At 36.7% G+C, this 12,681-nt stretch overlaps 2 protein-coding genes across 2 annotated transcripts in view; one reads left to right on the top strand and one right to left on the bottom strand.

Annotated features, from left to right (window-relative positions):
* hs2st1b (heparan sulfate 2-O-sulfotransferase 1b) overlaps positions 1 to 12,681 on the top strand; it is a 163,096-nt gene that overhangs the window by 146,872 nt on the left and 3,543 nt on the right. The window contains exon 3 of the mRNA XM_009302420.5: positions 11,734 to 11,819. Coding sequence (XP_009300695.1) covers positions 11,734 to 11,819 — 86 coding nt within the window. The remainder of the gene's footprint in view (positions 1 to 11,733; positions 11,820 to 12,681) is intronic.
* kyat3.2 (kynurenine aminotransferase 3, tandem duplicate 2) overlaps positions 8,389 to 12,681 on the bottom strand; it is an 808,856-nt gene continuing 804,563 nt past the window's right edge. Inside the window, exons 14-16 of the transcript XR_012407225.1 lie at positions 9,000 to 9,067; positions 8,643 to 8,862; positions 8,389 to 8,583 (exon numbers count right to left, since the gene is read on the bottom strand). The gene's annotated coding sequence lies outside the window, so the exon portion shown is untranslated. The remainder of the gene's footprint in view (positions 8,584 to 8,642; positions 8,863 to 8,999; positions 9,068 to 12,681) is intronic.

Here is a 12,681-nt window from a genome sequence, read left to right as displayed (position 1 = left end):
CCTTCACTAGGAAAACACTGATGCACCATGCGATCTCAGTAGCACTCATCAGCATTCATCCAGTCTGCGTGGTTTAGCTTATTAATATGTTTTGGACAGTAGTTTTTTACTGTGCTGACGGTTTATGTGCATCGTATTTGTTCTTCTGTTAGAGTCAGTAAAGTTGCTCACCGCTGTTGTGCAGGTAAAGTGAATTTGCTCCTGTAACCACAGTGCCTTTTTGCATGACTAACCCAGACTATATTTTGTTTCAAATGACTAAACTTATATTTTTTATTAAATTGAAATGTTAAATTTTCAACCATGTTAAAGTTGTCAGATCAAAGATTCCTTCTCAATCAGTCATCCTTTGACGTCTACGACAGGCGTTATTTCCCAAAGCAGTCACAAGTGTTGTTAAGACAATATTTCAATCAAATACATTTTTTCAATCTTATTTTAATCTCAATAAACAGTGATGCTTGTTGACAACTAGGCTATGTTATTTAAGGGCATTTGTTATGACATTGATAGGATCAAACACATTTCCTTTCAAATATTAAAGGGTCACGAAACACCAAAACACATTTTTTGAGTGGTTGACAGTTGTACATGTGTTCTACACTGCTAAAAACACTATTTGGACACATATATTCCACTAAAAAGTGAAAATTGGTTGTTTTTGTGTTATTTCGAGCAAATTCGTACTTCCGGTTTGAAACAAATTTTTGAAGCTACATCACAGCCATGAGATCTTAACGTGTATTCCAGCGTGTAGAATGGACGTCTGTACCTGGGAGCACCTTATGACGTCTGGAATTGTGCTGCATTTATTCATGAGTAAGACTTGGTTCAAACCAATCAGGGCGCTCTATTGTGTATGCGGTGCAACTTCATTAATATGCATGACAGCTTCGAAGACTGTTTTTACCTGGTACAGTTTTCAGATGGCAGGGAGATGCCACGTCGTGTTGCCAAGCGAGAGAACAAGAAATGTTTAAAAAATACAGGTCGTCATTGTTGCTTTTATAATTTGTTGCAGTGAAGGTTTTGGTTTTGAAGTGAGGGACCAGTGGTCTTTGTTTGTTTATTCAGAGACAAAGTTAGTTTGTATCGTTAGCAGTACTCTTTCAGTCAAATGATTTCGAAATTAATAAAGTTTACCGTTTGTTATTATCACTACAATATTATGGACTGAAAAATCTGCTGTAAATGCTGCTCTCCGAGTGTAAACATATAAGCACCACAATCAAACCAACTGTCGTGTAGGATTTTCACCACATTTTGTCACAGGAATAACACACACTGCTTTCTGACGCTATCTACCGAGTACATCTAAGTTATTGAGAAATGCTCAGGGTTTTTTCTCTCATTTGCCGTGCGGTAATAAACATTGCACGAAAAATACATGCTTCCAGCAATTCCTCGAATCAAATATGTCATTTGTCACGAGGAGCATGAATGAACTTCCTGAATGAAAGAGCCAAACTGCAGTTAAAGTCCACAATTTAATAATTTGGCAAATAATTTGATTAAATTGTCCATGTAAACACAGTCACTGTCTTTCTCCTCTGCGTCTGTGTTTGTTTTGCCTCTGTGAAAATCAGCTCGTGCCTAAACCGACACTCCCATTTTTATGCAAATTTTTACGGACCTTCCCTTTTTCCCTCCTCCGACACTCCCCGCTAAACAGAGCTGGATACGCCCACTTTCCTGACTTTTACCAAAGTAGAGGTGTGATATATATATATATATATATATTTTTTTTTTTTTCTTTCCAACCATGGGTTTCTTAAACACCCCCTTGCCTGAACTTGGCGTGTGAGATAGAGTAAATGAAAGAACATCAGCACCAAGAAAAAATCAGATGCTCGAGATAAAATAATGACATATTAAAAAAAAAAAAAACTTGCAAATGACAGGTTTGTAAAACACCAAATACAGTGAATTACACTTACAATTTTCAAATTACAATTAATTAAATTCTTATTTTCCATCGAGCAAAACAAATCATCCACCCACAAAGTTGAGTAGTAGACAGACATATAAATAAATAAATAAATAAATAAATCCTATATTTTTTCTTGGAAAAAATATCTTTTTGAAGCGGATTTAATTTGGTATAATTCGATAACAAAAAACATCTGAGGTGAAGTGCTTTAAAACAGGTTCGCAATATGCTTCAGCACCAAAACACAAGCTGATGTGTTGAATAAAACAAAATCTAGCCTAAATAAAATTAAAGTGAAATATTCAGTTTCAGAGAAACCTACATTAAATGACCAAATCATCCATTGATAGTTTAAAACACCTTAATATTTTAGACAAAGTAGTTAAAGTTTGCAATACCAATGATTAGCCTTAATCACCAAGACCCACTCATAAGTAAATATGCAGTTTATTTTTTTGATTACCTGACCCGTGGATTAAAGGCAGCATTCATGGATATAACTGAAATGATATGCCTAATTCTCCAGTGTCATACATGTGATGGAACTCATCATAAAGAACGGGTAAAAAATTAAACATGCTAGTCTTTCTGCGATGATGTCATAAGCCGTGAACTGTGCCACATTACACGAGAGGAAACGATCTAATCTTGTGTCACGAAGCCAATTTGTCATTTATGACTACCCATGACAACCTACGTCAAGGAAATAGTGCCAAACTCATGTGATCTGACCAAGGCTTAAATTGATTTAATCACACAAAAGTGCAATGTTAGTTTCAAATGAAATGTTATTATTATTATTTTAGTTTCTGTGTTCTGAACGTTTGACAATGTTCACCAAAAAAAAACACTTGAAGGGATGTTCATAGGACTCTAGAGACATTTTTATAATCATGACATGAATGAGATTTGACTGCCGCTTTACCAAATGATTTATCAAGTTTTGACTGTTTTAGAGTAATTTAAAAGGTGAACAAATATAATCCTGTTGCACTACTATACTTGATTTTGATTTTATTGTAAAAAAAAAAAAAAAACAATAATATGTTAAATGAGAATCTGAAATATTTATTGGTATACTTAAAAAAAATAAAGGTGATTTATATATATATTTTTTAGAAATTGGTCGCACACTTCATATTTTCATATTTCTCATAGTACATGTAATAATTCCAGTACTTTTACCATAAACTGACATATTAACCATTTGGTGGAGGCTGATATTTTAGAAATTATGGGATGTGTTGAAAAAAATACATTGTGTTAACTAGTGACATTAGGAGTTAAGGAATGCAATCCAAACTTTTTTTGGTGGTGTGTCATTAGTTATGTCATTTTATATGCAATAATGACATTGTTTGAAATATTGTTGTTATGACAACTTGACATTACCAAGACAACATAACTTGTCATAAATCCACCATAAACATTATTATAAAATCTCATTCAGATTCAAGGCCCATGTCATGATTATGAATGTTTCATGCAGACTTTTGAACTTCAAGTAAAGCATTTATAGAGATCTACAAGTCTAGGCCAGGTCTCATGCACGTCCTACACTGCCTTTAACAAGCCCTCTCATCTCTAGCTCTACTTGTATTATTCATAACCTACTGTCAATATTCACACTGCAGCAGTGCCTTTGTGTGACAAACAGCATTGAACAAACTGAACCAAGAGGAAAAGAAAAAAGAAAAAACAAAGAAAGGGAAAGAATGAGATACAGATCCTGTTGACAGCAGCAAAGAAATGCAATTCTCTATTCGTCAAATGCATTGTTATATAGAGAGGAATGTGCTGTCAGCTAATGAAAATCAGTTTTCAGTTTTAACAAATGGACCATTTTATTTGAAGGGGAAGTTGTTTCTTTGAGAAAAAAAAAGAGTAAATACATTAAAAGAAAAAAAAACAAAAAACATCCACACATTATTTGGATTCCAAGCGTGTTAACATTATTCAACCCATTCTGCCTCTGCTAGTCTGCAAACATGATTAAGGGTTTTAATAATTTAATAATAGTAATAAATACTATTTTAAAAATGTACTTATACACTACCTGACAAAGTCTTCTCATTAGCCATTGTAGTGACACAAATGACCATTTTGTCACTTGAGGTGTTGTAGGGTTGTTTCTGACGCGTGAGATCTCAACAAACGAATCATCTTCCAAATACTGCTTATCAGATTTATTTTTTTCACAGACAGTTCTTATGGCTCAATTTCCACTCACAGTCTGATATATAAATGCTCATAAAATAACATTGAATGCCTCCATAAAGCTCTTTCAAACACGGTCAATAAATGTTGTGCTTCCCTCTAATTACACACCTGTTGTTCTAAGTCTTTGTCTACCTATATACTCCTCCAAACCCACACTTCACCCAGTGGTCAAAAACAGCATCACAACAAACATAATGGCTCTTACACCCATTATATGAGCAGCAATAAATACCTTGACTTCTAGTTGATTATTTGGAAAAGTGGCAGAAGGTAAATTTTTCAGATAAACCATTCAATTAAATTCAATTCAGTTGAGCTTTATTTGTATAGCGCTTTTACAATGTAGATTGTGTCAAAACAGCTTAACATAAATGGCCATAGTACCTGGAACAGTGTAGTTCAGTTTTTAGTGTTTAAGTTCAGTTCAGTTTAGCTCAGTTCAGTGTGATTTAAAATCATTACTGAGAGTTTAAACACTGAAGAGCAAGTTCATCGATGCGTAGCTCTACCAATCCTGAACCATGCGAGCCAGTAGCGACAGCAGAGAGGGAAAAAAAAACTTCACCTGATAGGAGTTAAGAAAAAAACCTTGAGAGAACCAGATTCAGTTGGGCATGACCATTTTAATTTCTCCGCTGGCCAAAAGTCTTGTACAGAGCTTCAATCACCGCGGTGGAGGCTGGAAGATGGCCTCAGCGAAGACTCGTCTGTCCCTGGAGCATTGCTGGAATCAGACTCATGTTCTCCACTCCCCATGACCATCAACGCAGCAGCAGCTCAGGATATGGCCTGGTCCCGGATATGGAAGCCTTGGGATTATCTCGTCGCTGGTCTTGGATCCAGTCAGTGACTCTGCATAATCTGAGGACCTCGGGATGAGTATCCCCAGGTGAAAATAGAGAATAAAGAGAATAATTAGCATAGCTGCTGTTCATAGTGTATATAAGCAAGATGCAGAAGCCTGTGTGGAACCCGCTAGGTGATGCATTGAGTGTATGCTTTACTAAACAGATAGGCCTTTAATCTAGTTTTGAACTGGGAGAGTGTGTCTGAGCCTCGGACGTTATCAGGAAGGCTATTCCAGAGTGTAGGAGCCATGAAAGAGAAGGCTCGACCTCCTTTACTTGATTTTGCTATTCTAGGTACTACCACAAGCCCTGAGTTTTGAGATCTTAAAGAGCGAGTTGGATTGTTGCGAGACAGAAGGTTGGTTAGATAAACAGGATCTAGATTATTTAGAGCTTTATAGGTGAGAAGTAATATTTTAAATTCAATATGAAACTTAACAGGCTGCCAGTGTAAGAAGGATAAAATTGGGGTGATATGATCATATTTTCTAGATCTGGTCAGAACTCTGGCTGCTGCATTTTGTACTAATTGAACTTTGTTAATAGAGGATGCTGGGCAGCCAGCAAATAGAGCATTACAGTAATCCAGCCTAGAAGTCAAAAAAGCATGGACTAGCTTTTCTGCATCTGAGATGGATAGCATATTTTGTAATTTCATAATTCGAAGGCAGTTTTTGTGACATGGGATATATGGTTTTTAAAAGTTAGATTGCTGTCTAATATGACACCCAGATTTTTTATAATAGAGCTAAAGCTAACTTTGTATCCCTCTAATTGTAGATTGAGTTGCGAGATCTGCTGTGTACAAGATTTAGGCCCTATAAGTAATAATTCTGTTTTGTCGGAGTTTAAGAGAAGAAAATTGTTGGTCATCCAGTCTTTGATGTCTTTGATACACTCAGTTAGTTTAGAAAGTTCAGATGTCTCGTCAGGTTCAGTTGAAATATATAATTGAGTATCATCTGCATAGCAGTGAAAGTTGATCCCATGTCTTCTAATAATGTCTCCCAGAGGTAGCATGTAAATTGTAAACAGCAAAGGACCTAAAACTGATCCTTGAAGCACCCCATACTTTACTGGGTTGACTTGTGAAGGCTGTCCATTAATATTCACAAACTGGTAACGGTCAGTTAAGTATGACTTAAACCATTGTAGAGCTTGTCCCTGGACACCTGTAGACTTTAAGCGATTTATGAGGATATTGTGGTCAATGGTGTCAAATGCCACACTAAGATCGAGTAAAACTAATAGCGAGATGCTCTCTTGGTCAGCAGCTAAGAGTAAATCATTGGTTATTTTCACCAAGGCGGTTTCTGTACTGTGATGAGCCCTGAAACCTGACTGAAACACTTCAAAAATATTGTTGGTCTGCAGAAAGGAGCATAAGTGAGTAGAAACTACTTTTTCTAGTATTTTAGACATAAATGGAAGATTTGAAATAGGCCTATAGTTAGCTAAGTTGTTGGTGTCTAGTTGCGGTTTCTTAATAATAGGCTTAATAACAGCTAGCTTGTAAGAGTTTGGAACATGGCCTATAGATAAAGAAGAGTTGATAATGTTAAGAAGAGGTTCTCCTATAGCAGGTAGCAGCTCTTTCAGTAATTTTGTTGGAATTGAGTCCAGCATACACGTAGCTGGTTTAGAGCTATTTATAATTTTATCTAGCTCTTCCTGTTCTATGATTTTGAAGCAGTGAAGGTTATTATTATGATTCAATGAAATATTTACAGGATTTGGAGTATTAGCCGGTGCAGAAAGTTTGGCATCTCCTATTTTCTGTCTAAAGCCTTCTATTTTATCACTGAAAAAATTCATGAAGTCATCACTACTAATTTGATGTGGAACAGTTTGTTTCAAGGATAACCGATTATTTGCTAATTTAGAGATGGTGTTAAATAAAAATCTAGGATTGTTATGATTATTTTCTATCAGTTTGCGCAGGTGCTCGGTCCTGGCAGATTTTAGAGCCCTCCTATAGCTGGACATACTGTCTTTGTACGCAATTCTAAAGACCTCTAAATAAATTTTTTTTCCATTTACGTTCCAGGGCGCGGGTTGCTGTTTTGAGCGCACGAGTATAACTATTATACCATGGTGTAGTTTTAATCTCTCTAGCCTTTTTTAATTTGATGGGTGCCACAGTATTTAGTGTGCTAGTAAAGATGGCATCCATACCGCTGGTTACTAAATCAAGATCATTTGAGTTTGCGGGTGCATTACGAAATAGAGAAAGATCAGGTATGTTATTTATAAATTCATCTTTGGTTGACGGAACAATAGTTCTACTAGGGCGGAGTATTGGAGCGGGTTTGCTAATTTCAGGTAAACACAGCTTATATAGTAAGAGGTAGTGATCTGTAATATCATCACTTTGTGATATAATGTCTACGTCAGTAACCTCGACTCTATAAGACAGAATTAGATCTAATGTATGCTTTAAGCGATGGGTTGGACCCACAACGTTTTGCTTTATCCCAAGTGAGTGTATTAAATCCATAAACGCGAGCCCTAATGTATCGTTAGCGTCATCTATGTGGATGTTAAAGTCACCTACAATTAGCATTTTATCAGTTTTGACTAGTAAGTCAGAAATAAAATTAGAAAATTCTTTTAGAAAATTGACATAGGGCCCGGAGGGTCTATATATGGTGATTAAAGCGAGAGATAACATAGGTTTTTGCATAGAATCTGGAAGCTGAACATTAAGCGCTAATACTTCAAAGGAGCGAAACATAAGTCCGTTTCTCTTATTAACATTAAGGAAATCACTAAAGATTGATGCAACTCCACCACCACGACCAGTTTGACGAGCCTCATGTTTATATAAGAATCCTGGAGGAGTTGCTTCATTTAAGCTAATATAGTCATTTTGTTTCAGCCAGGTTTCAGTGAGACAGAGTGCATTAAGATTGTTTTCTGTTATTATTTCATTTATGATAAGTGCTTTAGGTGCAAGTAACCTGAAGTTTAGGAGACCAAGCTTTACGAAATTTGTATTTTCACTTTTAACCAGTTTTTCTGGTTTGATTCTTAATAGATTTTTTTCTGGAGCACACAGTACGTTTATTTCTTAATCTAATAATACGAGAAACAGACACAGTCTCTATAGGATTCGCCATATATGCATTACTGATGTTTGAGCGGGACGAACAAGAGTCTAGGTGGCCATAATGTGAATTTTGTACATTTTTACCTGCTAGTCAGATGGTGCGAAGTAATCTGGAGATGTTGTCCGACAGGAGTTCAGCTCTGGCTCGACTGGGGTGCAAGCCGTCAGCACGGAAGAGCCTAGGACGCTCCCAGAAAAGATTCCAGTTATTAGCAAAGAGCAATTTCTGTTCTTTACACCATGTTAATAGCCATTCATTCAGAGCTAAAAGTCTACTGAACCTTTCATTTCCTCGGCGGTAGGTAGGAAGCGGCCCAGAACTATGATCTGCGTGGCGGGCGAGGTGCGTCGAACCGTCTCGTCAGGCTCCTGAAGTCCTTTTTCATGATCTCCGACTGCCGGAGCCCGGTGTCATTTGTCCCCACGTGAAAGACAACGGCACCAGGGCTCTCGGCAGCGCCCAGGGTAGTTGGAATCTGTGTAGAAATATTTCTTACACGGGCACCAGGAAAACAGAAAGTAAGTACTTTATTACCTTTTGAGGAGGCGGCACGGATGTGACGAACGATCGAGTCACCGATGATGGCCACATCGGGACCCGTCTCGCGAAGAGGGGAGAAGCGGTTCTCCGTGGAGATTTCGAACACGGGAGGAGGAGACATTCTGCCCTGGGATCTGGCAAGTACCTTACGCGGCTGCACCCAGGTGTTGGCGTGAAGGACGCCTATCCGAGCCGCGCTCCGGGTGCGCTGGACCTGGACAGAGAAGGACGCGGGGTTGAGGTAGAGGGAGTGATGTGGTTGTAATTTCCACTTACCTTATATGACGAGGCGGCCTTAGCGTTAGGCACAACAAGCAACGCCCGTTGTTTCTGCAGCCGCGTCCGCCTCACCGTAAGCGCACGGATCTGGGACTCCACTTCTTCCAGCTCCAGCTCAAACGCCTCCATCGATGCTTCTCCTGCACACAATGACAGAGACACAAGTGACATTTTACGGGGTAAAGAGCAAGGCCAGTAAGCCAAAAGTGTATGGTAAAAGAGGTTGGTAGCTTTAGCTGACCAGCGGTGCTAGCAGGCTAAAGCTACAAACAACAGGCGGATGCTCGAGGGACAGACCGTTTTAAGCAGATTTGTTTGTATAAATGTATTAAGGGTTTGTTCACCCAAGTGGGAGAGACAAATACTTAGTGAATGAGGAAGAATTTCATGATTAAGATATAAATAGCGAGTAAATAGCGAGTCCAAACTTCAAGCACACGCAGTAGGCGACCGAACGGAGACAGTGACGTCAGTGACGTCACTCGAGCATGAAATCATCTGTTGAACTGCACTTCAATCATCACAAATCTTGAAGAAGACTTATTGGAACCCACATGGACTCAAGATTCTGACAGAACTCAGTCAAGTTTGGTGAAAGAAAAATAATGGTTTGGGGTTACATTCAGTATGAGGGCATTTGGGAGATCTGCAGAGTGGATGGCAACATCAACAGCCTGAGGTATCAAGACATCTGTGCCCATTGCATTACAAACCACAGGAAAAAGGTAATTTTTTTAGCAGGTTAGGGCTCTCACTTCAGCCTCTGCATCAAATTTCCTGAAAGCAAAAAAGCTCAAGGTGCTCCAGGATTGTCCAGAACAGTCACCAGATATGAACATTATTAAGCATGTTTGGAGTCAGATGGAGGAGGTGACATTGAAGATGAATCCAAAGAATCTTGAAGAAGTCCTGTGATAGGATTCCTGCAAGCACGCTTTCTTTGCCTGATGACTTTATTAATAAGTTATTTAAGTCATTGCAGAGATGGATGGATGCAGTCATCCAGGTTTATGGGAGTCATACACAATATTAATACTTTGACTTTATATTCTATACTGTACATTATTTCTCTTAAGTGACAAGATTTTTGTCTAAGCAAAGTCAGAGTTGTTTATGAGTTTCTTTTCTTTGTTGAACACAAAATATAATATTTTGTATGTTAGCTAGACACCTAACCATTGTCTTCCATAGTATTCTTATTTATTTTTTTACTATGGAAGTCAATGGTTATCAGTGTTGTGGGTAATGGGAGTTGCTTAATTTTACTTTAGTAATTAACAAGTAAAGTAACGCATTACTAAAATGAGGTGTAGTAATGTGCATTAAACGTATGTAATAATATTTAAGTTACTTTTTTGAAAATGTAATGCGAGTTAATTTTTAGTTTAAAAAAATGCTATATTAAAATTAAAGTGTTCACAATGAATCAGGCAGCCAACGAGAGAATGTATTCATTATGTTGAACGCATCAAGGAAAAGGGGATCGTCTCAATGGACAATGATTTTACTTTAGAAAATAGTACAAAGTAGCAAACACATTGTTTAAAACTTCTATTAATCTGAATATACGCCATGTATAGCTCTGGGGTCGGAAATTCCTAAGATAACATTATCCTATAAAATATATGTTTTGATGTGTTTTTTAATGGTAAATGAAGGTTATGCAATGTGTTGTTAATTGCAGAACTCCTCTATTAAAAATACAGGTTCTGAAATAGATCAAGCTTTAGCCAGGTGATAAAAAGTAATGCAAAAGTAACTCAAAAGTACCGTAACACATTACTTACTACAAAAACTAAGTAACGCAACTTTCTTCAAACTATCTTCTTTTTTGTGCAACAGCATGAAGGAACTCCTAATGGTTTAGAACCACTTGATGGGGAGTAAATAGTGAGGTAATGTTCATTTTAGAGTGAACTGTTTTTTTTTTTTAATACAAGACAATACTTATTACAAACAAAACAAAACAAAAACTTTTTGATTGAGTTTATTGTCTAGGTTCTATTTATATCTAAATAATGTATGTGCACACCTGATTGGTAATTAATGTCACATGCACTGTAAAATTATTATAATTTCCACAGAATATTTTTACAAAAATAAGTTTATTTTAGAAATTGCAAACAAAGCAGTACCTGATTGTTACCACGTGCAACGTGTGCCTGAATGATAGATCAGCCTCTTTGATTGTTCCTGGAATCACAGTTAATAGATTTAAGGGACAAGTTTATAGTTTGATTCATTTAGACTTAAAATCAGAGATTAGTGCTTCTACATCATTCACCTACTATTTCCCTCTGATTTTAAGAATAGGGTATTGGTAAGGATTTAGTTTGGATTATATTTTCGGACAGAAATTATGTTCCAGAATGACTAAACTCATTCTGCAAAATCAGGACATGGAGTGATGAGATTACTTTTGCATTTGTATTCATCTTCCGTCATATACAAAAAGCTCACTGCAGATGCACAGTTATGATACGAGTGTGATTTGTACCAGGGTAATATCCGGTCTGGCTTTCATTGCAAAATGTCGATGGTGCAGATGGTACAACCTTTCCCTCCCAGAGGAGTACAGCTGTGAGGAAGTCTGGAGAAAACACAGCAGAAATGTTATTTTGTCAGGTGTGGAGTGAGTGGCCACACGACTGGTTTGTTTAGCAGGCTGTGACAGATGCAGCACATCAGGGCCAGATTGTTATTTGAGATATTGTGAATATTGTTGATGCTTGAATGATGGCAGCATATCATGTGTTATTAAAATACTTTTGGTGTACTAATCGAATGCGTTATCTTGTGCTTACAGATGAGGTTTGTAAGGAACGTGACATCCTGGCGAGAAATGAAGCCAGGGTTCTACCACGGCCATGTCTCCTACCTAGATTTCACAAAGTGAGTTCTGCTGTATTTATGCAAAAGTTGACACTAAAAAGTGGAAGCACTTGTGCTGCACTTGAGTGTAGTGATTATGACTCTAGTCATTGGAGAGTAAATTCACGGTATCAGGCAGATGCTTAACTTTTTAAGTGCTTCTGCACTCTAGTGGTTGATAATGGAACAGACCTTAAGTCACTCAAAAATGACTTGCTGCTTGTTCAAACTACCTATTTAAATTGAGTTGAAGCAACATAATTAAGTTTTTTTTTCAATTGTTTTATGTCTAATCCACTTAAATTTGTAAAAGTGATTAAGTTACCTTAATGTATTTGTGTTGGGACAACGTGTAAATACAAAATATCTGTAAATACATTTATCTTTTTTGGAGATAAATTGATGTGTTATTATCAAAAAACCTTTTGATTAAAGATTTTGGTTTTGAATAATAATAGTTTTTTTCTTGCAAATGCAAAAAGGGTTTTTTGTGCAAAATAGAATTAATAATAATTATAATAATAATAATGACTATTTAAGAAAATAATATAAAATAATTAACAAACTATTTATTTTCTGTTGACATTAGAATAATATTAAAATGTTATTCACAACTGCTCCAAACTGGTGGTTAAAATTGAACATGCACTTATTCTAATATTTATTTATTTAGTCTTGAAATCACACTGAATACTTTACAATTATTTGGAACTCATGTGGCTATGTTGTTCAAGAAACACATATTTCGAATGGTTAAGCACCTCTTGAAAACAAAATTACAAGGATTTTAAAATGATTATTACACGTTTAATGTATTAATGACACCTTTGCAGAGTTTATTCTTCTCATTTGTCATTAAAGCAAAAGATAAGGCAAAAACCAC

The sequence above is a fragment of the Danio rerio genome, chromosome 6 (genome assembly GCF_049306965.1).
Source record: "Danio rerio strain Tuebingen ecotype United States chromosome 6, GRCz12tu, whole genome shotgun sequence".
Lineage (NCBI taxonomy): Eukaryota > Metazoa > Chordata > Actinopteri > Cypriniformes > Danionidae > Danio > Danio rerio.
Note: the sequence above shows the minus strand (reverse complement) of the source record. Positions and strands in the feature narration are given on the sequence as shown.